Source organism: Patella vulgata, chromosome 2 (assembly GCF_932274485.2).
Source record: "Patella vulgata chromosome 2, xgPatVulg1.2, whole genome shotgun sequence".
Lineage (NCBI taxonomy): Eukaryota > Metazoa > Mollusca > Gastropoda > Patellidae > Patella > Patella vulgata.
Window position 1 is genome coordinate 26,266,055 of NC_065880.2, and position 25,699 is coordinate 26,291,753.

The 25,699-nt window shown below is 36.8% G+C and overlaps 2 protein-coding genes and 1 long non-coding RNA gene across 6 annotated transcripts; 1 reads left to right on the plus strand and 2 right to left on the minus strand.

The window, feature by feature from the left end:
• Positions 1–892: 892 nt before the first annotated feature.
• Positions 893–18,317, minus strand: LOC126810460 (uncharacterized). 2 transcript variants are annotated; one of them, XM_050535551.2, is made up of 6 exons: positions 17,928–18,317; positions 5,811–5,919; positions 4,110–4,396; positions 3,566–3,599; positions 2,837–2,861; positions 893–2,700 (listed from the first exon to the last, which is right to left on the minus strand). In XM_050535551.2, exons 1-6 carry the CDS (start codon positions 17,989–17,991, stop codon positions 2,125–2,127), a joined length of 1,095 nt encoding a protein of 364 aa, XP_050391508.1. In that variant the 5' UTR covers positions 17,992–18,317; the 3' UTR covers positions 893–2,124. The 2 variants fall into 2 exon arrangements, with proteins under 2 accessions (XP_050391508.1, XP_050391509.1); XM_050535552.2 differs by lacking the exon at positions 17,928–18,317 and adding an exon at positions 9,445–9,535.
• LOC126810470 (uncharacterized) lies at positions 9,759–14,116 on the plus strand. Of its 3 annotated transcripts, none has more exons than XR_007675232.2 (3): positions 9,759–9,856; positions 10,340–11,013; positions 11,620–14,116. It is a non-coding gene; the product is annotated as an uncharacterized LOC126810470 (long non-coding RNA). The 3 variants fall into 3 exon arrangements; XR_007675230.2 differs by having other exon boundaries at positions 10,352–11,013; XR_007675231.2 differs by having other exon boundaries at positions 10,903–11,013.
• A 3,739-nt stretch (positions 18,318–22,056) lies between the features above and the next one.
• On the minus strand, positions 22,057–25,566 carry LOC130010881 (carbohydrate sulfotransferase 15-like). The gene is made up of 3 exons (XM_056099047.1): positions 25,454–25,566; positions 23,345–23,487; positions 22,057–23,159 (listed from the first exon to the last, which is right to left on the minus strand). The coding sequence occupies exons 1-3, from the start codon at positions 25,564–25,566 to the stop codon at positions 22,972–22,974; spliced, it is 444 nt and encodes a 147-aa protein (XP_055955022.1). The 3' UTR covers positions 22,057–22,971.
• Positions 25,567–25,699: the final 133 nt, after the last annotated feature.

Genomic DNA, 25,699 nt, shown 5'->3' on the forward strand with positions numbered 1-25,699 from the left:
CCAATGTGTACACGGGACCTCGAGGTTTTGTATTATCCAAACGACTAGACACTATCCTTTCCAGGTCCTCTCCAGAGGGTAGAATTATGATATTTCCATCATATATTAATAGGGTTTTATGATCAAATGAAGAGTTGAAGGGGATATAAACATAATTTTTTTACATATAAGTCGATTCAATCAATTGTTATTTAGACAAAGTGTCAAGAGTATAAAACTTGTATTTTAAAATTTCTTTAATCATAAAAAAATCAATTGGGTGCAGAGGGGGGGCGTCACTGAAACTTTTGCCCTGAGGCACCACATAGGCTTGTGAGGGCCCTTGAATAATGCACTTAAACTATTTGACTCCGCCTTGTGGATTACAAATCACAGTAGACCTTTACTAAAACCACAAATCAAACAACCTTTATTTACCCCAAATTAAACTTGAAGTCGTGTTGTTATCTGCATTGGGGGGGTCACTTGGCTAAGTGGGTAAGACCCTGGCTCGCTAGCCTGGAGAACGGGTGTTCGATCCCTGCATTGGCCGAGAAAGTTCAACTCGTGGTTTCCCCTTGTCAGTGATGCAGGACGGACGGTCTGACAAGGACAGCTGTCTAGTCGTTCGGATGGGACGAAAAACCGATGTTCCGTGTACACATTGGGGTGCACGTAAAAGATCCCTTGGCAGTTGGAATTCGATATAAGAGTAGGCCGTAGCGCCGCTGCCCGGGCAAAATTTCCGACTTTGTTTGTCGTATGCCCGTCTTCATTAGCCCAGTTTAGGAGCAGAACAGTAGGACGTTAAACCCCACTTCATTTCATTTTTATCTATATTGATTTCCAATCCAGTGTATTAAAAAAGGAAGTTCATGCAAATCGTCTATCCACAGAAGAAGTACCATAATGGTTGTTGTAAAAACATTTTATTAAAATTTGAAATAGAAATATTAACTTTTATGTACAAAAAATACAAAATAAAATGTTGATCATTTAATAGATACATAGGCTACAAACAAATTGTTTCCCTTTCCCAATTTGAACAATACAGTCAGATAACTTCCAACTACAAATGGTAGCCTATTACTGGTTAAAACATTTAGCCTCGATCATTCTGGTCTATGTTTTCTCCGCTTCGACAACAACGAGAGAGAGAAAGAAAGGGGGTTTAACGTCCATTCGACACAAACTAGGTCATTTCGGGACTAACATACGGTTCAATTTTAATTCAACATAGTTAGGATAAACAGCGCTGAATTGATAAACTTTGTCAATGGTGATTTGGCGATTCTTGTTTTATTTTTTAGGTCGCGATTCCGCTTCAATCCTTTGAGAGTAGATTTTTTTTTCAGACGTAAATTGATTTTTGACAAAATAGAAGTCACCGTGTGTATGGTTAACTTCCGTACAGTTCACGCAATAACAGAAAATGTTGGGATAATGCATTCTTCAAATTTCAAATACAAGGTGAAGGTCAGCCATCTTCCAATCTCAAGCATCTGAATTCTGATTTCAGAATCTGCAGGAAACAAGCCCAATGGGTTCCGAATCTGGAAATTTCGGATTCGTGATAATTAACCACGCCTTAAGGACGAGTTTAATTGCCAAGTATCTAACTCTAAAGTATCTTTCAAGTTCCAACCCACAAAGAAACCGTTTCCTGTATACACGGGTGTGATTAAGGTGTTTTTGATTGCCCGGGATCCGGATTTAGAGTCCTTTTAGATTCGAAACCCACCGTGTTAACTGTCCTGTATGCTGATTTTCAAATCCGAATAGAGAAACTATTGTCGTGTTCAACGCACATGTCTGTCGCCTATTCAAACCTGGATTGTGAAAACTAATACAATTTTATTATATTATTATTATATTATATTATATTAATTGCCAATAATCCAGATCTGAATTCCGAGTTCATGGAAGATCGGCATGCTGTGTTCCCGATTTATATGAATGATCGTATGTGGAAAATAATCAATTCGGAATCCAGAAAGAACCTAGACCACGCCTCAAAGTCATCCGTATCTTCAGATATCCAGAGTAAATCATTAGCTTTTTTTTATTTATCAGGGTTAACCAGGGTTTCTAAATCAGTATGACCTATGGAACAATGCAGAACTGTTCAACTGAGCTTGCTGTCATTTATTCATACTGTTTCAAACGATCGGCCATAAAGTCTTTATAACTATCATATTCATCAGGCGGTAGGATAGGCACAGAACCCATGTTTGCCACTCGTTGTCTATGGGATTCGAAACTGTCACCGTCCGGGTTATTATAGTCAAAACCCACAGAGTTTTGGGATGGAGCTGCCCCGTCTGCTATGATGCCTGTAGCTGGGTTAAAGGGTCCGTTTTCATTTCTATATCCCGGTACAGGACTGGATGTTAAGGCAGGGAAGTCCTCATGATCACCCTCTCTTATCTCCCATTGTTCCAATTGTTTAGATGTTCTCTCTTGAACGACACCAATGGTTGTTTTATACTGATTAGGCATGAAGGCCGGTGGAAGCGGCTGGGCTTGTCGTTCAAACATGTCTGGAGTCGTGCTTTGACGGCGTTCATTTTTTTCAGACCGTCCATCATCAACATAATCTATGATTGTAAATTCTCCATCGTCTTTATAATAGCTGCCTGGTGGAATATTTTGAGTTCTAGTCTGATGAGCCGTTAATGGAAGATCATCATCTTCCTCTTGTCCAATATCCATGGCAGCACCCTGTAAGCGAAGTCAAAATATTTATATAAAAAAACAACTAAACAATGCAAGAGATAACCTATAATATATATATATCTAAACAATTGAAAATGAATTGGTTATTTCTATAAAATAAAAAGTGAAAAATATCACTTACAGTTTCGCCATAGTTGGAATTCAACCTGTAAGAAAACGAACACTTGTTTCAGTATCAAAGGCCAACATTATATCCTCCTTAATGTTACCAAAAGTAAGTATTTAGAAGGGGCTTGTTCAAATAGTGGTATGTACATGTGATCATTATAACCAGCTATACATAATTATGAGCTAATAATTCCAAGAACAGAAACAAATAGCTACCACAATAATAATGGCGATCTTAAAGATGTTTAATGTAAGATTTAGATAATCAACTGGTCTTTCGTGCTAGAATAGTTCCAGAATAGATAATTAAAAATGAATATATTGAAAATTTCAATCAAATTTCTTTTATTCTCAGTGACGTTATCACTGTTTAAAAATTTGAAATAGATTATTTAAGAGCTACATCTGACTATTGAAGGTCTTTTGGGTTTTTTTAAATGTTATATAAATTATAGCTTATACTCGTGCGAACGCTATAATTAAAATATGTTAATGTTAGTCTAATTTTATAATGATTAAAATTAGACGATCCTTTTCTTTGAATTTTCGTTTTTATGTTGATATCATTAAACTCTACAATCTGTGTCTGTTTCCAAATAGGCTATAGCTTACCCTGGCCTTACCCAGGCCTTACCCAACCCAGTTGGTTTACAATTAGCACCATAACAAATATTTATATCAAACTAAAATATGAAAAAAAAATAATACAATTTTGATAAGATGGAAACTCTTACATACTCACCAATCAGAAAGTCTTTTATGAGTTTTCTTTATAACTGAAAAAGAAAGAAAACTTAATGTAAATTTCACTAATAAAAGAACTATGTTTTAATCTATTGTCAACTAAATAGCAAAAATATAAAATTACAGCAAAAGTTGTTGCTTATCGGAACATCCCAGAAAATAATTGGTACTAGGTGTTCCGAGGAAAGTGAGCATAGCATGCCTCGTGCAAGACACTTATCACTAGTAATAGCGAAATGGAGCTGTATATACTATTAGTATGAACAAACTACTCCGATTTTGAAACCCTGCATGTCAACTAAATACATTTGCTGTCCCCTATAGACTAGAGGGCTACACTTCTTTCTCTTTGTAATAGTTTACAATTCACTAATACAATTTTGTGAACTCCTAAAACGAGAAGTGACATCGGGTGTTCTAGTCTGGCTATGTAAGACACGCATGGCCTTAGGACTTAGATTTCTGAAGCGATGGTAGAGGATACCTTTCTATTCAGAGTAATCATACCCTGTCTAGGTAATAATAACATTACCAATTCGTACCTTTGTGGTTAATATCCTCTATAACATGGCCCTCTGGGACATCACCCATAGTTTTAACCCGCCTTTCATCGTGCTCACGACGACTCTCTTCTACACCTTCATCGTACGTTGTTAGAACTTTTGGTCTATAAGATCCTAGTTGTTTGGGATGACCATAGAAATAAGGATCAGTGTAAAACCAGTTATCTGGGTATCCGTAGTTGACATAGCCGGACACGGTAGAATAGTCCTCTGGTAATCGACGTAAACCGGGTTGATTCTTCTCCAGACGTTTCTTTTCAATCAGTCTGAAATTAAAATGAATTATTTTAAAGGTCAAATCAAAAATATATCCTGTTAAATTTATGTCACAAATCTGGCAATGCCACTGCCAAATGCCCTTCCATTGTATTTGCTCGGGGTATCTGAGATAATAGCGTGCGTCTAAAACTAGTCCCCGTTGTCCAGAACTGTATTTTTTAGGACCAGTGGAAGAATATAGCGTCTGGGAAAAGTGGACAAATTTGATGTGTTGGCCTACAAATAGTGGTTATTAATTGTTAGAAAATGATTTAAAACGCGGGGGCAAGTCTTGTATAAAACCATCCCTACATATTTTATTGATACACTCCCAATAAATTTACTTCTAATTTACTCACATAAGATTTGTGCTGATTTTTTGGAACTTAATCTAGGGGATAAATTTAATAAAACGTAAAATTGCCCACCGGAATTTCTAATGCAAAGATAAATTTGAACTTTTAGAACGACTAGATACCGCCAGGACCTCCGACAAAAGGAAGCCATGCCGGAGAACCACGAGAACATTCTCGACCAACACCAGGAGCAAACCTGACACCCTCTGGTTCGCGAGCCAGCGTCTTACTCACTGAGCTACCACGACCCCCTTGTTCAATCAGTGCCAAACAATATTTGCCAATAGTATGATTGATCCGGATGATCTGGTATGCAGGTTAAGACAAAGATGCAGGTTAAGATCAAGATCAGATGAATTTTTAATCCTAAGAGAGGGTACACACGTGATGAATGTATAATGTGCTCATTTCCAGAATAATAAAACAAGGTGTTATAGCACCAGTTAATGGGATCCTCAGTGAGCAGTGCATGTTATATTGGAACAATAATAGTCTCATCTCATCTCATTAATTTAAAGTATAAACGATGCGTCATTTGCATTTTTTTTCGCTAACAGATCTAATTTCTTACGGCTTAATCCAGGGCCCTGTTTCACGAAATCTTAACTAAAGATAACATCCAAATTTTAGTAGATACTTCAATTTTGATTGGCTAAGCACTAAAATCAATCTAATATTATCCAATCAAAGTACTAAAATTTGGATTTTATCTTAGTTAAAATTTCGTGAAACAGGCCCCAGGCTAATATCTACTCGGACTATTATTTAACATTTTAGTTAAGAAAACAAAATTAAAATACCAACGCTAGATAATATACCTGGTTGGATTTAATCGGATTTAAAATTGGCCCATCAATAATTTTTCTTGACATGCAATATGCCGGTGGGCTTTTTGCGTAGCGAATAGCATAGATCGATCAAATTTCAATGCAACATATCTTTGGAAATACAGAACCGAATTGAAATATTTTTGGACCCAAATTCTTTTCACAATATTGAAGTTTTCAAGAGATTCCCTTTGCGCTGAAAATGAGACCTTAATATTACAGGTTTATAAACAAATTACCTATGACAGTAACAGGCTGTAAATATAATGGCTATGAGGGTGAATAATCCTAGAACTGCCGAGGCAGCTATAACTCCTATTAACGCTTCATCTAATGCTGCTGATACCCCTGAAACAAACAAAAAAAGAAATATTTATTGTACTTAATGTAATTTTCAATGCTTAAATTTTAAAGGGAGTGAACTCTTTTTGTCATGTATTTTTTTTTGTTGTAATTATTGCTATCAGACCAAGGACTTAAATGAAATGAGGTTTAACGTCCTGCTTTTTGCACCTACCAGGCTTATGAAGACTGGCATTCGCCATGTAGTGTGCTATGAGGACAATTTTTGTCCGGATAGCGGGCTTTTTCATATACTCTTCAGCGAATTCTGTCAAGTGTCCTTTACGTGCACGAGTACACCTCGGTTTTTCATAAGACCCGAACGCCTTAACTTATTTCTATGCTTTTGTTATTTGTAACATATCATACTAATTGCTATGTATATTGGCTTCTTCTCTTCAAACAGCAGTTTAGTTGATATCCAAATAAAGCACACTAACGGATGGGGACCTTAAAGACTTTTAATCTATGGTATTAGCCACCGTTGGTCCCATATCACTAATATAATAGATTGCTTCAATGGCAAATGAATGAATGAAATGGGGTTTAACGTCCTCGTTTTCTGTCCCAACCATGCTATTAAAACTGGAAATACAAATGACCCAATTCTATCGAAAATAATTACTGTTATTACTGAACGATGTTTCGACTGGGATTCTCTGACTAAAAAATGGTATTCGAAACGTCGCTTAGTGATAAACACTATCTGTATTCCACAGAATAGTCTTGTTCTTTGGACGATTAAATCAACCATCTTGGCTTCAACAAATGGTTAATGTCTTCATGGGAACATTAGCATCAGTGACCCATTCCTTACCTCTAAGATCGTATCTAAGAAGCTAGCGCTGAAATGAACTAAACATTTCCGAACATCGTAATCTTTGCTCCTTCGAATTATGTATAGACGCTATAGGATTAATAGAAATAAGTATTATAACCCTTTAAGGTACGACTTATATCTACTATCTATATCAAGCGAAATTGGTAGATTAATGCAAACACGCACCTTCAATTGCTGTTGGTTAATGCTCGTGTGAAGATATGAATAGGACAATATATGACAGACATTGTTGTATCGGGTATATGAATAAACAGGCGCGTTGCTTTTGTTTGTTTTCGTCAATTTGGATTTGTTGGGCTCGAATACCGAGTTTAACATTTACTACGTTTGTAAACAAAGCTAAAGATCCTTTATTTCTGTCTCTGTGTCATTCTACTAATATATCTCCACGTTTTAGTTACGCCACTATTTAGAGTATTTACACTACGACAAAAAAATACATTTAAAAACTTGAATAACAAACACTACGTTACGTAAAGAAATAGCCCGGCTAAACCATTTGCGGTTTAAGAGATTAACGTATTATCTCTTGGTTAAACAGTAGTTTAAATTGGGTTTTTAGGACTTAAAGTAGCTGCAACACTTTAGGTAAAAATAAAGAATGGAAATGGGTTAGTCCAATATCATTAAACATATATCGTTTTCTCGTTCTAATTAAAATGAAAGTGTTTATCGGATTTTCCCGTGTCCCCCCCCCACCCCTTGTCAGTGGTGTGGACCCCGGGGGACTGACAAGGGACACCGTGTGATTGTTTGGATGGGACGAAAACCCGAGGTCCCGTGTACACATTGGCGGGCCCGTAAAAGATCCAAAGCACGTTGTATTGCGTACGCCCCTCTTCATTACGTCGGTTGTACGTGACTAGCAGTAGGGGCGCCTGTGCAACCTCGTGGGTTTTATCGGGGTCCTCCGGTTTCCTCCCACTGCTAAAGACCCCTACACACAGGCGAATTATTGAAATAAAATAACTGACCCACATGTTAGTCCCGAAATGACCTAGTTCGTGTCGAGTGGACGCTAAACCCCATTTCTCTCTCTTTTTCTCTCTCTCCCCGTCTTCATTAGTCTAGTCGGGAGCTGAACAGTAGGACGTTTACCCCCTTTTCACTTTCTGTGTGTATTTAACGCCCATTTCATTTCTAATTTGTTCTACGCCACGTGCTTTCGCTTCGCTATGGGTCTAACCGTAAGGCGAAGCCGCTAATGCTGGAAGGAGCAAAGTTTGTGTCTGCACAGTTGACCGGGAGATAGGATTTTCCAGCCTGATTTCGCCTTGAATGTTGCCAGACGAAGGGCCTGGAAAGGAACAACGGCTGGCGATACAGATGGTATAACGGAAACCGAGGTCCAAGGCATACAATTAACAGCACGATAAAGACCCGGTGAGAGTTGGCAGTCCAAATAGGAATAGATTGTAGTGTCACGTTAAAGACTCGGCGAGAGTTGGCAATCCAAATAGGAATAGGTTGTAGTTCTAGTGCCAGTGCAACATTTCCTTCATTGCACAGTACACATTTCATTAGCCAACTTGACGCAGAAAAGTAAACGTTATACCCCACTTCATTTCATTTCCACTCCCACCCTTTCAGAAATCCTATCTATATTGAGATCTAATTAAGTCATCACTCTGATGATTTTTGACAAAAATCGAAAAGATCCTCTTGTTGAACACTGTATTGTGAATCGCGTAGGGCGTTGATGTAAAAATATTACTTCATAAAAACATTATTCTTATTAAAAGAAAATAGGGTGTGACCGTAAGTTAACGAATAACTGTAACGATGATAGGCGTTCCCTTTTATAACTTGGTATCATCATAATGGAATGAATCTTCTTTATGCTATATGATAATACAAGATTATTTTTTATATGAGACTAAAATAATCTATATAAATATATGATATATAGGTCAGTCTTCCACCAGGGACATCCATGTTTAGCACAAAGTTTCCGAAAAAAAAATACCATGTTGATATGGCTCGGCGAACACAGATTAGATCGAGCAACTTACTCGGGGTATTCCGTTGGCGTTCACGCAACAGTAGGAATTTGTCGCCGCCGCCTGAGCAAAATGCCCCTCATAGCACGGTGTACACCCGTCTTCACTATCCCGGTTGGTGTGGGACGTTAAACCGCATTTCATTTTAAAACTACACAATCATCTTTCTATGCCAATCAATGTCTTAAGCTATGAAGGGCCTGGTAAGAACAGTATCTAGTCGTTCGGATGGGACTACAAAACGATATCCTGTGTAAACATTATCATGCACGTAAAAGATCCACTGGCCGGGCAAGGTTTCCCTCATAGCACACTGTAAGGCGAAAGTCCGTCTTCATTAGCCCAATCGATGTATGAAGTAATGCATGAATCTACAATGCAATTTGTAAAGCCGATATTTATTAAAGATATAAAATAAGGTGACGAAGTAAACTATTTACTGACGTATTAAACATATTTGTTCAACTCGATCTTGCAGCATAAATTGATGTTTTAGTCTTAAGAAAATATTGACCTGGACTAATACAGAAAAGCGGGTTTTATTTCGGTACACTGCGTGGCCCATCCGCCGATTGATGCACGTACCATGATCTGCACCGTGATAACAATCTTTGCTTTGTGATTAACATAGAGAATACAGTGCTATGCTAAATAAAACACACCATGCAAATATTGAATGTTAATATTTACGTAATAGATATAGATAGGTCCCTTGTACACAAGCTCTCCAATTATAAAAGTACGATGAGCACATTACAAATGACTGCTCTCGAATAGAAATGTAAACATTATGATAAAAATATTAAATAATATAATTAATGATATTACTGTATTAATACGCACATACTGTGACAATAACAATAAGCTTTTTTGACATTAGATCGTGATATAATTAATGTATTTTCCGGTTTAAATTAAAATATAGTCAAGAATCTTCTGTATTTAAAAGGCGTATATTGTACATTAAGCTGTGTTTTTTTTTTATAAAAAAGAAACTACTACTTGACATGTAGGAAAAGTCAAATCGTTTACACTGACATACAGAGCCTAAGCTGTTCTAAATACTGAATTTGAGGGGAATTGACTCAACGCATACACTGAGGTAAATCATTGCACGATAGATTTATAAACATTTTATAGATGACCCACTAACTTCATCGAATTTGGGAGGATAGCTTGGTAGTGTTTTTAATCAGAATTTCCGCTTTTGTTTGTACGCAATGAAGTCATGCCTTTTGATTAGATTATCTGGCTATATATTTGCATGGGGGTAATTCCTATGCGTCATTTTGAGTGTTCAAAAAATAGGCATTTGATCGCATTTGTTGATCGCATTTCAGGATTTTTAATCCGAAATATCAAATAAAACCAAACTAAACCAACTCAGTGACTTAAGTAAATCAATACGGTTTAGCTCAATTCAATGTTATAATATTGATTCTCTCCGAGAAATCTTTTATTTCACGATGTTATATTGCGTATGAAAATATAATTAAGTGGTTGATCGGATCAATACATAATTAGTCTGTAACTATTGTATACAAACTTTGATTGCCGAAACTGATCATACATTTATTACAGAGAGAGAGAGAGAGAGAGAGAGAGAGAGGGGTAGGTTGGAAAGGCGACCCTATTCCTGGTCCCGTACAGCCGAGGAATCGAAACCACGTCAGTTGACTCAATGACAGACCTTATGATACAACGCACACGCGCCAATCATTCAGCCACCCAACCACCCTCCCAATTGTTTAACAGCCTTGTACTTTCCCCAAAGTGGACACAGAGATACATTATAAGGAATTTATTTTTGTCTATAACAGACTTTGTGTAATTGTTTACAGGTCAGAATTTTCGTAGGAATGTATGTTATTTATCTTAAAGAATGGTTTGAAGTATTTGAGTGAGGAGAGAAAGAATAGGTCATTTCAGGACTAACATATGGTTCAATTATATTTTTATAATCCGTTTGTGCGTAGGGGTTTTAAGCTGATTTTGTCAAGGGTTATCCCGCGCGGGATGTGAGCAATTTCTGCATCTCAAAATACCTTGGCGGATTTTAAACTGAAGATAGCTAGGTCAATAAACCTTGGCGGATATTATACTGAAGATAGCTAGGTCAATAAACCTTGTAGAGATTTGATTCTTCAGAAATGAAATGGGGTTGAACCCAGTGCTGCACCCACGGACAAGGGAATACCACGCCGGAAAATTCCGGGAAACTTTCCAGAACAACTCCGGGATTAAACACACGACGGCCTGGTTAGTAAGTCAGCTTCTTACTTAATGAACCACCGCGGCCCCTCTCACTTTAGGGCGTGTTTAATAAGATAAATTAATTATAATATTTACTATACTACTTAAATACGTGAAACGGTGAAGTGATGAGTATGTATTGTAGTTTAAAGATTCCATTAATACAAAACCTATATGTTTGACCCCAATTTACCATTGACACTAAAGACCCGAATACGAAATGATGTATCAATAGGAATGCTATTTAATATGATGAGGTTTAAGTACATACTGTAATATACTGTATATACAGTTAAGTCAATATCAGAAATAATTAGACTAACAAATGCTTACTTTCAAAGTATTAAGTGCACTTACAGAATATTAGAGACTAGCCCAGTTAAAATATCAAATTGGCAATGCTGAAACCCCAAATTGCATAAAGTTGTTAGATACTGGAACGTATTTTCTCGCGGCAGCACCCCCCTCACAAACCTAATTTGAAACAAAATGTGAAATCTAAAATTCAATTCACAGACAAAATGTGAAATCTGTAAACCATTTCACAGACAAAATCTACACCTCGATTATGGTATATATTTTTGTAGTGATGTATGGTATATATTTTTATAGTGATGTATGGTATACGTTTCCAGTGTGACGTATGGTATATATTTCCAGTGTGGTGTATGGTATATATTTCAAGTGTGATTTATTGTCTATAGTGATGTATGGTATATATAGCTATAGAGGTGTATGGATATTGTTATAGTGTTGTATGGTATATATCCATATAGTGCTGTATGGTATATGTTCCCTTTGTGACGTATGGTATATATTTCCAGTGTGGTGTATGGTATATATTTCAAGTGTGATTTGTTGTCTATAGTGATGTATGGTATATATAGCTATAGAGGTGTATGGATATTGTTATAGTGTTGTATGGTATATATCCATATAGTGCTGTATGGTATATGTTCCTTTGTGATGTATGTTATATATTTCCATTGTGATGTATGGTATATATTTCCATTGTGATGTATGGTATATATTTCCATTGTGATGCATGGTATATATTTCTGTAGTTACCTACCAAATAGATGAATCCCAGACAAATGGGAACTATATAATCTCAAGATTAGACGGACCAATTAGATAAATCCCAGACAATATATCGATATGAATCATGGTTCAGACAAAAACAAAACCCAGACACAACAAAACGTATTAACCCTAGTTTAGCTTAACAGATGCAATGTGTAGTGTTTTAAATGTGCAGAATGTGTAGTATGGATACAGTATAAACACTGATATACTATACCTGTATATACTAGTATTTACATCTAATATATGCCCTTAAACATTCTTACCAATTATACATGCATGTATACCACCTACATATCTACACAGATAACACTTGTCAACCACTCAACACAATCTATACCAACTCAGGACCAACACATGTTAAATCTTCAGTTCAATCATTCGTATGGGAGAAACTGTATTTAACACATATAGTAGTGCAAGCCCAAAGGTTAGGCAGGTCACCCTATTTCATGTCACGTACATATCCTTTTTTATTCTTCGAATCCTCTAGTCTAATAATAGGAGCATCCCACAAAGAAAGCTTCAAAATCTAATTTCTGGTATTTAGATGTGTTTAATTTCCGGCAATGTGATTTATAATATTTTACCAATTATAATGTCACATCTAGAAATATACGTTGATGCTGAGATTGCGACGATGATCATATAGCATATTCCCCAAGTAATGGTAACGCGTACTATCAGATGATTACCCATTGCCACATTCAGATGGTAATTACTGGCAAAAGTTTTCATTGGGATACTAAAATTGCGTGTAGATTACTCAAAATAGCGCATACAACTTCTGGTGTTTACACTTCTCAATTCTATTTTATAAAGCTTTTTCAGAAATGTATAGTCCGAACCAGTCTCAAGACAACCGTATCATGTCTGAATAACATAATCATGAAACACAGGCCAAGTTCCCAAAGAAAGTTTAACCCTCTTCTAAGATGATGTAGAACGAGGGTCCAAAGAAGATATAATAAGTGGTAAAGTAGATAATATTGAGATAATGATGGTCGTTACCAATGCTTCAAGAATATAAACGGGTGCTCAGGGTGGAAAAAATACATGTAGAAAGTGTGACAAAGTCGGAGTTCAATAGATATTGTTTCCTTTAGTGTTATTTCTGATTACTAAATGTGGGCACAGTGTTAACTGATGAAACGCAATAGCCAAGTGCGAAAACCAAGTTGGTCAACATTTGGGAATAAAAATACAAGTTTGTAATGATTTACATGATGTAAATAGAGAATTGTATGTATGTATGTACCTGCCATACTTAACATTGTTAAGATAAGTATACGTAGATAATACATCAAGTATGTGTTTTGTTGGGGTCATTTGTAAGGATAACTTTTACCTTTTTTTATTTGATATCAGCCACAGTATACCTCCATGTAACTATTTCCCCACGTTTCATAGGAACCATTTGAGAATAAGACAAAAATGATATAGATTTGAATAATGACTTTGTCCGAGAAGACTTTTCATAACAAACCATAACACTTTCGGAAACGTAACCACAGTCGTAAATAAAAAAAAATAACATTAATAGTATGCTAGTCTAAAAATGATTTAGGTAAGTATGGAGGAAAAATAAACCTTATCCATTCTTTCAGCTAATTATTATAAATTAAGATCCCTTTAGACGGGCAGAGGGAGTCGGGGTTTAACGTCCACTCGATACAAATTAAGTGATTTCCTCACTAACATAGGATTCAATTTTATTTCAATAATTTGCAGCTGGAAGAAACAGGAGGGCCTGGAGAAAACCCACGAGGTTGGACATTTGATCCTACTCCTTGTCACGTACAAGAGGGGAATCAAAACTAAACCACTTGACTTAATGGCAGACCTTCTGATCTAAAGCGCATACGTTAGACCATTCGGTTACCCAACACCTCTTTATCTGGAGGTGAGCGAAAATATGCAACCCAGTTGGTCTAACAGGACCAGGTGGGTTAGCAAGCTTGTTCTTTGGACAACTGCGCATCGATTGACGGACATTGATTTTGACTACTTTGACGGTCTGTTCGATTCCTGCTTTATGTATCTTAAAATGCTAGGTTACATGACTTCGTCCTGGTGTTGGCCGAGAAAGTTCATCGAGATTTTCCGGCGTGGTTTTCCCTTGTCAGTGATGTAGGGCGGAGGGACTGAATAGGACAGCTGTTTAGTCATTCAGATGGGACAAAAACTGAGGTTCCGTGTACACATTGACGTGCACGTAAGGAGCAAAACAGTAGGACGTTAAACAATCAAAAGAAAAAAAAGACATGTTTAAAACAAATGTGGTTAAAACGGATGTCGTTCCCAAGTAGAACATACATTACCTTTCCTATTTAGTAGATATCATATCTTTATTGTTAAAAACCTTTTCCCTCCAGGGGATAATTACTAAAACATCTCTTACTTTTCTGCGCATTCTGTACTTATCGTATCTTTACGCTTTAAAGTGTCCAGTTTTCTAACCTTTTCTATAGAAACATTAGTAAATGGTACGAAAATTGTATGTCTAAAGGTTTTCAGTAAACGTGCTGTGATATATCTCACGTAATTAGCTTCTCAGGTATGTATTGACATGCCAATAACAAGTGGCGATTAACGCCTATAATTGATTTAATGACATGCAAGGTGTTATAAAGGCGATAATAATGACAGTATGACGTTATCGGTCCCAATAAAGACCATTATGTCCTACATAATTTGTAACGTGTGTGACCTTAATGTATGTTGATCATAACAGAAATGATCCGCGGTGGCTCACTAGTTAGGAGGCCCGGGGTTCGATCCTGGTTTTGGTCGAGAAAGTTCCCCGGGATTTTCCAGCGTGGCTTACCTTGTTAGTGGTTCATGATGGAGGACAGTGTCTAATCGTTCGGGTGGGACGAACAGCAGAGGTCCCATGTACACATTGGCGTAAACCGTACAGTACTAGAACTCTTGACATTTGGAATTCTATATTGAGGAGGCTGTAGCGCCGCTGTTCGGGCAAGATTTCCCTCAAAGCGCACGACCGTCTTCATTATCTCAGTCGGTGCAGGAAAGTAGGACGTTAAACTACAAAAAACCGAGGTCCCGTGTACATATTGGCGAGCACGTAAAACAATCCTTGGCAGTTTGAATTCGAAATAAGAGTAGGCTGTAGCGCCGCTGTCCGGGCAAAATGCCCCTCATAGCAATCTGCATGGCGTTTGTTTGTCTACATATAGCCCAGTCGGAGCAGAAAAGTAGGAGCTTAATCCCCATTTCATTTTATAATAGAAAGTAATGTTACACAAACTACGTAGGAGTATCGCATTGAAAATTTAATAAAAGCTTTTATACATCTTGTATTCTGAATTGTTGATACGCCTATCCGAGTATAATATATTTGCTTAATAAAAAGTAGAATAAACATAATTATGAGATTTTATCTAAACGTGTTTGTTCAAGACAAAAATTGGATGAATGCACTGAACAACATACCAAGTCTTCACGGATATTATTTGTGAAAAAGATTTCAACTGGCAATCTGACTTACATCTGCTAGACTTACCCTTGTAATGCCTCGCAAACCACAAGAAATCCTAATATTTATACTTACAGGCCTAAAACTTATTAAATGTCCTGTTGTAGACTACACAACCAGAACCTGGATATTTCATTTTAAACCCTAATAAATATTTTTTCATAGATTGCAGACCTGAAACCTGATTATTACATTGCAAAGCCTAATAATTCTACTTCTTATATATCATATTTTATAGGCCTAGATCCGGAGGCCTGAAAACCCTCATAATTCCACTTCTTACAGAATAGAAACATATCACTTGAGTATTGCATTACAATTACTCTCCAGATTCTTCTAAACGGTCAATTTTTATAGAACCTAAGCTTGCTCCAGTTCAAATCCCATACATATTGTTCTACCAGTTACTTTTCTTTCAGGTCTTAACATGAAAGTTTTATCTTCCCATGGCTTAGGTAAAAAAAAAACCCTACTCAAAGTCTGTGGCTATGTAGGCCTAAACAAGTTCGACTACGTCTAGAGGAGTAGTCCAGTGAGTGGGCTTCATAATGAAGTTGCGGTGATTACCGGTGTTTCCGGTGACCAGTCATGTTCCGGTCACCAACGGTTGATCCGGGTGACAAAATTTTCACAAGAAAAGAAGGGGAAGAGAACATGAACGGCGATTAGACCCCGCATAGCGCTAACAACTTGTGCTTAAAACTCCTGTCTTGGGTTATGCTGTGGAGAAAAGAAACATATCAAAGGATATATTTAGTGAGTTTTTCCTGTGGGTTTTCTATCTGGATTTGTTTCCTTTCTGTGTATAAATGAGGAACGGGGTTTTTGATAAAAATATACTGCTTTACAAAAACACGATAGACGTTATTTTCACATACAGAATGGACTCCCAAAATCAAAGAAAATGTCGTCATATATACCTAGAATCCATTGGTATTGCATGCCAAACTCTAACAGTTCTACTTTCTATTTATTCTAACCCTAAACATATCCATGTCAACAACAAAGCGTGACAATTCTTGCTTTTCTAAACTTGAAACCTGTCTTTACTTTTTACCTTTTGGTGACATATCTGTTTTCATACCCTTGGGTTATCTATATACACAATTCTACACTGCTGTTTTCGGTTTTCTTGTCAAAGGCCTATAAATCTACTTTGATAGTGTAACTTTTAAATAAAGTTTCTGATTGTAAACATACATAATTATATAGCATATCGAGATACCCACGCATTAAGTACGACCTATAAGCTTACAAAACCTTAAATAATCTAAGCTTATTTTTTTATAAGTTTTTTATGGCATGCATGACTATAGTTTTTCGAATGGGTTTGTTTCAATAACAGATTAATTAATAGAGCCAGGAATTTAAAAAAGTTAGTAATAAAAATATGCAGTAGCCCATTTTTCAGTTATATTGTGCGTTCAACATCAGTGACCTGAATGAATCTACATAACGATAGTAATCATGAATATCTTATTTCGAGGTTGCATTTACTTTTATTAACATGAGGTTGGAAAGAGAGAGAGTGATAGAGAGAGAGAAAGAAATGGGGTTTAACGCCCACTCGACACAAACTAGGTCATTTCGGGACTAACATATGGTTTAATTTTATTTACATAATTCGCTTGCGCGTAGGGGTCTTTAGCAGTGGGAGGAAACCGGAGGACCCGGAGAAAACCCACGAGGTTGGACATGCGACCCTACTCCTTGCCACGTACAACCGGGGATTCGAAACAACGCCAGTCGACTCAATGACAGACTTTAAGAGAGGTTGGAAAGAAGTGAACGGGTTAAAACATTGGGTAGAAAAGAAGAAAACGGGATTAAAACGCGGGGTAGTAAAGAAGTAAATCGGATTAAAATATACAGAGCATATGAATGACGTAAATCGGATTAAAACAGGGGATGGGGAAGAAGTAAACTGGTTTTATACAGGCCATAGGAGTAGGGGTAGAAAAAAGTAAACCGGATTAAATAGGGGTAAGGAAAAAGTAAAGCGGATTAAATATTTGAACTGATTTCTTAGTATTTGTTATTCGATATCATTTTTTTTAAAAAAAACTAATGGAATGTGTTTGTATACCAACTGAACGACTACACGCCGCACCATGCAGCACTGACAAGGGGAACCACGTCTGAAAATGCCGAGGAACTATTTCGGGCAACACCGGTTACTTTGGTTAGTGAGCCAGCGCCTTACTCACTGAGCCACCGTAGCTTCCAATTGCAGGTATATTTTATTTGCTCTTATATACCTCTGTATATAAATACTGATGTTAATCAAATTTATACAAATCATATTGACTATTATATAACATACAAATACATATCTTACCTGGAACACAGCTTATGATGAGTTGGATACAGAACCACGCCCTCTTTACCTGTCCCACCCCCATTCTAGCAGTCGGTGTGGTATATCGATATTAAACTATTAGTAAGAAATACCACTCTTAGACAGGAGAAACGGTTATCCATACGGTTTATTCTCTCAAACACCCTATCATGGCTTACACTGGCCTCCAATAAACACATAAAACTTATTGCTGTGTTAAAAATAAAAAATCCATTCAAACACCTTTCATAGACCGCCTATTGAATCAAGCTATCTTTATAATAGTTTCTCGCTTATTGTTGAATATTGTATATGTTCAGTGAACAGCATACACTCGAGACCAACCCAATGATAAACCCCTATCACTCTACAAACTTGTCTTACAAACATCACTGCCGAGTACAGTCAACCGTGATGTATGTAGGCGCTCTCTTTTAATTAAAGGCTAGTGCACACTAAGTATCGCCGACAGCCCAATTTCAGCGCACATCATACCTATTGTTTCGCGCCGAGATTTCATCGCCGAAGATATTTCGGGAGTTGTCTCGTATGATGCAGCAGACATGTAGGCATTTAAACCCCATTTCATGCTAAAATCTACTGATCACTGCACATTATGCATCCTATATTCAAACGATTATTCTAGCCATCCATGCATCCTACCATGTTTTGTTTACTGTTCGAGAGAATACTATGATTATCACAGAAAAAACATGAATATAATTACTAATTTCTTTGATGGTCTTTGATTTCAAGATGGTGAGGGATTACGCGTGATTATCATTTGAAAAATGTATATTAAAAAACGAAGAGAATAAAGATTACATGTATAGTGCCATATCATATCTGCACTAAATGAAGATAATCAATGTACATTTTTGAATAAATAATGTGCATTTCAGAATTATCAATGCATATTTCAGAATGATCAATGCACATTTCAGGATGATCAATGCACATTGTTGGTCGCTCACTGACACCAAAACTGCCTTCGTGTGAGCTGGCCTTAATCGATTATTAAGGAATGTATGGTCTATTGAAGTTGCTCGATGAGAGTCACTTAGAAAGTGAAGCTTTACGATCGTTGATCGTATCAGATTTTTGTACCATAACTTCGTCGAATTATTTTTTATATCATAACAAAAACAAACAAAATTTCAGTACGTTTTTAATAAATGTAAAATTTGCTAGGAAACCTCGATCAAATGAAATGGGTTTAGTGTACTACTTTTCTGCTGCAGCTGAGTTAATGAAGCCGGGCATACGCCATACGGTGTCCCATGAGGAATATTTTGGCCGGACAAAAGCGCTACACCCTACTCTTATTTCGAATTCCAACTGTCAAGGTTTTTTTATGTATTAGTAAACGTGTCCGCAGGGCCTCACATTTTTGTCCCATCCGAACGACTAGACATGTCCTCCGCCCGGAACCACTGACACGGGGAAACCATCCCGTATACTACTGAGGAACGTTTGGCTCTCACATTGGACACAATTTCCGACTATTCCAGATCCAGGAATCCATAAAAATAAATTAAATCTATCTACGACACAGCCCTAATAATTAGAAGGCTGTACAGTAGGCCGAAGCAAGGTTGAAAATGAACCTTTAATTCAAATACACTTTAAAACGTCTGACTCCTAATCTTGCACCAAATACTTGTTTAAAGTAAATAAAGCCACTGCACACTCTAAAGCAAATATTATTATTCATTTTATGCTTTTAATATTAAAATAGTATAATATTACACATCTTGCTGAATTTATTTTATCTTTCTATTATTATGTTTTAAACACTGACCATAGCTATTAGGTTGCTGAAGAGATCAAGGGAGACAACAGTGACAGTGAATTAAGTGCAATGGAGTTTACAGTCTTATTCTTCTGCAGCGACTAGACTAATGAAGACGGACATACACCATACAGGATTTTTGCCCGGACAGCGGTGCTACAGCCTACTTATATTTCGAATTTCAACTGTCATGGTTCTTTTTTGTACCACCCGAACGACTAGTCCCTGTCTTTTCCAGGCCATCCGTCATTCACAGCTGACAAGGGTAAGTCAACCATAGAACATCCCTGTTAGCGAGCCACCGCCTTACCGAGCCACCGCGTCTCCCTGTTAAGTAAATAAATAAAATATTTGTTTTGTCTCATTGCATGGCATTTGTGTTATTTTTAGACAATAATGTTGTTTTATTAATTCGACTTTAACGTAATTAGATTTCAGGGACCTCACAAGATCTCAGATTTTTTACGCTTTAATAATTATACGTGGCAGTTTTTGAAATGGCTATGCAAATATTCTTCTTCGTTTGAAGTTTAAAAATATTAAAAGTAGATATGAAATATGTTCTACATCATTTTTGTATTATTACGAACATGTTTGTATGCTTGGTTTTCAAAGTATAGTTTTGTCATATATATATTGGTTTTGGAATGCAACCATATTAATTTTTCTCATGTAACATTTTCAACACGGGAACTAAAAAGTAAAAGAATGGCCTTGAAATTCACTCTGTTTAACTTTTCGACCAAAGCACCTTTACTAGACTTTACCACATAGACCATTGTTAACGCGAATTGCACGTGTTCAAATGTAACCTGGAATGTAGAGACTGCAACAACTTCCGAGACAAAATGGTAGGTCGTTAATGGCTAAATCTATTTGTTAAGGCCAGCTCAATTTGTTTGCCAAGGTCGCTGAAATGTAAATAAGGTTAGGGCACGAGATCGTTACCGAGATTGTAGGTTAGGGTAAGCCTTGGGGCTAGGTTCAGGGTTAGGTTTAAGAATTTGGGGGAGAGGTTGAATCTCCACATAAGCTCTGACTTAGGATAATGAAAATTTAGTTCGTGATATTTCCTGGTTTTAGCTCTAGTCCAGTTTAAATCTCGTGAGCTGACCTTATCATTTAGCACTAACCAATATAGCCATCAATACTAGACTGTATCACTTAGACTATTTTGTTAACGTGGATTGTATTTATTTCTACTTTTCGAGTTGCATTTTACTTGGTATGCGTGTTGGTTCCTTCTTACTGACACGAATAAATACAAAAAATATGTCGAAAGTCGACACCACGCTACACAAGCCAAAATGCAACTCGAAAAGTAGAATTCACAAGACAACTAGGGACGTTATATCGCATTGTGTTATTTCTGAATTTCCTATTTTCGAGTCGACGTTTGCTTGGTGTGCCTGCTGTCGCATTACATTTCGTCGTAACTTCTACTTTTCGATTTTCGCGTTCTGAAGGGGCGAAAAGTAGAAATAACTGATATAAAATATGGTAGTTAAAGACCTCCATACTTTATGAGGTGCTTTTTTAATTTCTTCAATTTATTAGATCATGGATATGAAAATAAGGAAGAAAATAATCTATGACACTACACTGTGTGAAGACTGTAAAAATCCTTTCTATAGTATTTTCTATATTTTACCTCCTAGTTTCTGAACTTCCTGTTTGTGTACAGTATTCATATAATTTATGTGAATTGTCTTTTTTTTATCATATTATATGTACCTTCCTTGTTTATGAATACACGCTTTGTGTATCACTGTTCCTGATATTGTATTTCATGGCATAAAATGTTGTCATTAAGTTGTATTCGAACAACCGACTATTGTCAAAAATGAATGTGGATATGATTTACACAATCTTAATATAAATCGCTGTAGAAAGGACATACATAACTAATGCTCGAAAACTAAATGACAGCTAGCTGTTTTTTTCTGCAGGTATAAATAGGGCGGGGCTGTTGTTCATGTTGTAGAAAGGAGGAAAGGGGGCTGCCATACTAGCTAGACGTAATGATTTATACATCGCCGAAAAAAGACCCCACGAGGTCTCCAGGAGAAACCAGCTGTACGACCTTGAAAATACGAAAACGACATAGCGCATCTCCAAAAATTTCCAGACAGTCGAAAAATAATATAAAGTTGCTTTCTTCATTAGAATTTGTGTATTATCAAGATAGCATATTTTAATATTTTACATTTTTCGAATAGACAAGGATAAACTTAGAACAAGAATTTATATTTTTAAAAAAAAGTCTGCTAAATATCATCGAAAAAAAGAATCCTCCTATAATTGAGGTATATCTTAAAGTTGATATAAATTAGATATATTAAAGTAGCTAAGTCTCTAACTCAATATCATCAAAAATCTTCGACATTGAAAACACGAATAATTTGTCAATTCAAATCAACATTGGTCTTGTGATCTTACAGGGAAAAGATGGACTTCTGATATCCAATATTCAAGACAAAATAAATATTTTACCATTGGTACACGAATCGTGTACCATAATGCGTTTCAGCGACATTTGGAACAAGGGACCTAAAGAACGAGGCTAGACATATGCCACAAGTCATGTCAAATGGTGACGCTATATTCTTATCTGGAGAGCATGCGCAATAAATACCATCGGTGTAGACTGGAATAACCTGACGCTAAAGATTGTCATTTAATTGAAACGATTGAATGTAAATCAGTTTATTTACATTCATATTACATTATTATATGCGTTGCGACCCATTTGTGTCAATTTCTAGATCCCAAATATTAGCGATTTAGCTCCTTTAAAGTTGATGTCTTTGTTCACGCGACAAAATAACTGTGCTTAAGTTCACACGAGTTATGTCCCCTGATATTTATTTTCACTAGCGTAATAATAAACCCCAGCGTGTCAGGTTATCCGGTTATATGACTATTGCTGTAACAACTATGGGTTTGGTCCATGCCCCGACGAACAGACAACCAACAGAGAAATTAGAATGACAAGAATCGATAGGTTCCATGCTAGCATTTTCCTAATTCATCAAACTAGAAAGCCTTTCAACTTTGTTACGCGTTTTGCATAAACGGCAGGGGTCATAACCAAGAAGTTGCATCAAAATTGAACTTATCCCAGATATTTTATCGGCGTATAAAATAGTCTGGCACAAATGGCCATATAGAGTAATATCCATTCCCAACCATACCGATATTGTTATTACACAAATCCAAACATCGATGTTTCTAGTTTGTTTAGTTCTTTCACTATTTAGGATCGTCTTTCCATAAATATTTATTGTCAGCGAGAAGTTCTGCTAATTCTTCATTATAACTTCTATATAAATCATCCAATATCTGTCTTGTTTCTTGCCACATCGGACCGATAGCTTGTTTCTTCACATTTTTTCGACTTTGCTTTACAATCTTCTCCATTTCTCCATCTGACAAAGTATCTGAAAGTGAAAACATGTATAAACAGTTCATGCATATATGTATATGGAGGTGTGGCAACTTTAAATGATATAACCAATAGTCATTTGGAATGTGGATGCGGTGGTTGTAACCGTTCCTTTAACCACACAAACTACTGCAACACTCAGATCAGATAAAATAAGAGTAATACCATTTCTACACTTACTTAAACCCAAAAACTGGAAAATTCTCTGAACATGTGTTTTAATATCTTGAGGATATTCTTCAGTTTTAATGATGAGAAATCTATCTTTTTCAAATACTTTAAACCATTCTTTAAGATAAACAACATACATTCCTACTAAAATTCTCACCTGTAAAAAAATACACACAGTCTGTTATACAAAAATAAATTCCTAATAGTGTATCTCTGTGTCCACTTTGAGGAGAGTACAAGGGTGTTATACAATTGAGAGGGTGGTTGGATGGCCGAATGGTTAGCGCGTGCGCGTTGTAACATAAGATCTGTCATTAAGTCAATTGAAGAAGTTCCGATTCCTCGGCTGTACGTGACAAGGAGTAGGGCATATTCCTGAAGCAATGGCTCAGGAAATCCCTCTCTAAGTAGGATTACGTCTCACCGCGAGGAGTATGGGAGTAGGGTCGCCTGTCCAACCTTGTGGTTTTTTTGTATCTCTGACATTTCATCCAAATGAAATTGAAATGGAATGGGGTTTAACCTACTACTGTTCTGTTCCATACAGTGTGTTATGAGTGACATTTTGACGGACAACGGTGATACGGTGTACTCTTATATCGAATTCCAGCGACCAAGGGCTCTTTTACGTCCCATCCGAACGACTATACATTCACGCCAACGTATACATGGAACCTCAGTTGTTCGTCACATCCAAACGACAAGACACTGTTATCCATCCTACACCACTGACAAGTAGGGGAGGGGAACCACGCCGGAAAAATCCGATAAACTTCCCCGGACAACACCACAATCGAACACTGGATCTCCAGGTTAGCGAGCCAACGTCTTACTCACTGATGACCTGCCTGACATTTATCCACATCCGCTCTTATCTATATATAAATGACCCTTACCGGCATACTCATATGTAACTCTTTATCATATAAACAACCTTTTAATGTTTTTATTTTCTTACAATCTTCAAACAGCTTGATAGATGTTATAACACTATGGTGAAAACTTTCTGCTGTTTTTTTATCTGCATTACGATCCCAATATATATAACCCGAATACAATCTGAATAGAAACACCGATACCTAATATATAGTATAATTGTGAGATATAATTTTAAAAAGAACAACTATTATTAACAGCATTTTAAATTAACACAAAGTAACTGAAAAAATAAAACTGGAGCCCTTACAACAACAGTGGAAAAAGAACATATTATTCTGGTCATTGTCAGTCACACTCACATAGGGAGGCAGACCACCATTAAATTTCATCATCTCGGTACCCACGAATTGTAGTTCGTCTATTTAGAGCAATTCTCTCTCTCTCTCTTTTCTCCCCTTTTGCATGCCCATTTTTGTTGATTTTTTGGTCTAGAATGGACGAAGAGGGTTTGAATTAACATTTTCTGCCAGGTTTTGGTATATATTCATGATTTTGAGGCGGAAGGATAAGAGGGTTATCAGGTTAGCTACGACGATATGTACGGCAACTAGTTACATGTTTTTAGTATGCTTCTTCAAGTTTGTGTATCTCAAAATTTTGGTGGTCAACCTCATACAAATTTTAGTGCAAAGACATGACCATTTGTTCCTCTGTCTGAAGTGAAAAGCATTCAGCCCAACGAAAATTTGGGGAAAAGTTGGAGGTGCGCAAAGAGGCCAAAATTAACATTGAAGTCAATGGGGAAATTAATGGTGGTCTGCCTCCATAGACCCATTCTCTTAAGCAGAGTTGTCACCCTTTACACTCGACACTATCAACGAATGAATGGAACGGAATGGGGTGTTTTGTGCCCCAACAGAGCTTATGAAGATGGGCATGCACCACGATGTCTGCTATGAGGAATAGTTTGCCGGTACATGATTTCTAATTGTCAAGGGTTCTGTTAAGCCCCTGTCCGACCGGAGTGGCAGAACACGTCATGTCTCGAAGCTTCTGACTTAATAAAATGCTCTGGTAACCTCCCAGATCTCACGCCAAACTTGAAGTTGTCTTCACCCCGGGCCCCTGCTGCTCAAATTCCTAGACACGCCCCAGATTGTCTAAGGCCCGACAGTCCATACTGCTTTTTATATCTTTAATAATATTGTAGCAACATAAAATAATAGCAATACAGATTACCTTTCTGTAGGATTTCGAAAAATTAATAGAAAGTAAGATTTGGGTAATAAATGGTGTAAAGCATCAGGTGTTAATAAAGCATTGTCTGCTGTTTTATCTTTATTCTGTGGCATGAGATCCCAACCAGTAAAATCCCAGAAAACATTAGGACTTCCATCCCCTGAAAAATATAACAAGCGAAAAGTCAAGTGGATTTTCGGCTGAATGTTAAATAAAAGCCACACCAGTTAGCAGAGTGGGGTCAAA

Bases quoted from the DNA above. Each gene is read 5' to 3' on its own strand.
- LOC126810460 (XM_050535551.2), bottom strand. From the start codon at position 17,991: ATGGGGGTGGGACAGGTAAAGAGGGCGTGGTTCTGTATCCAACTCATC. The intron at 3,600-4,109 runs GTACGAATTGGT...TTTCTTTTTCAG, and splicing joins AGAGGATATTAACCACAAAG to TTATAAAGAAAACTCATAAA. The intron at 2,862-3,565 runs GTGAGTATGTAA...GTTTTCTTACAG, and splicing joins CATAAAAGACTTTCTGATTG to GTTGAATTCCAACTATGGCG.
- LOC130010881 (XM_056099047.1), bottom strand. From the start codon at position 25,566: ATGCCACAGAATAAAGATAAAACAGCAGACAATGCTTTATTAACACCT. The intron at 23,488-25,453 runs GTAATCTGTATT...TTTACAGGTGAG, and splicing joins TTTCGAAATCCTACAGAAAG to AATTTTAGTAGGAATGTATG. The intron at 23,160-23,344 runs GTAAGTGTAGAA...TTTCACTTTCAG, and splicing joins TTTCCAGTTTTTGGGTTTAA to ATACTTTGTCAGATGGAGAA.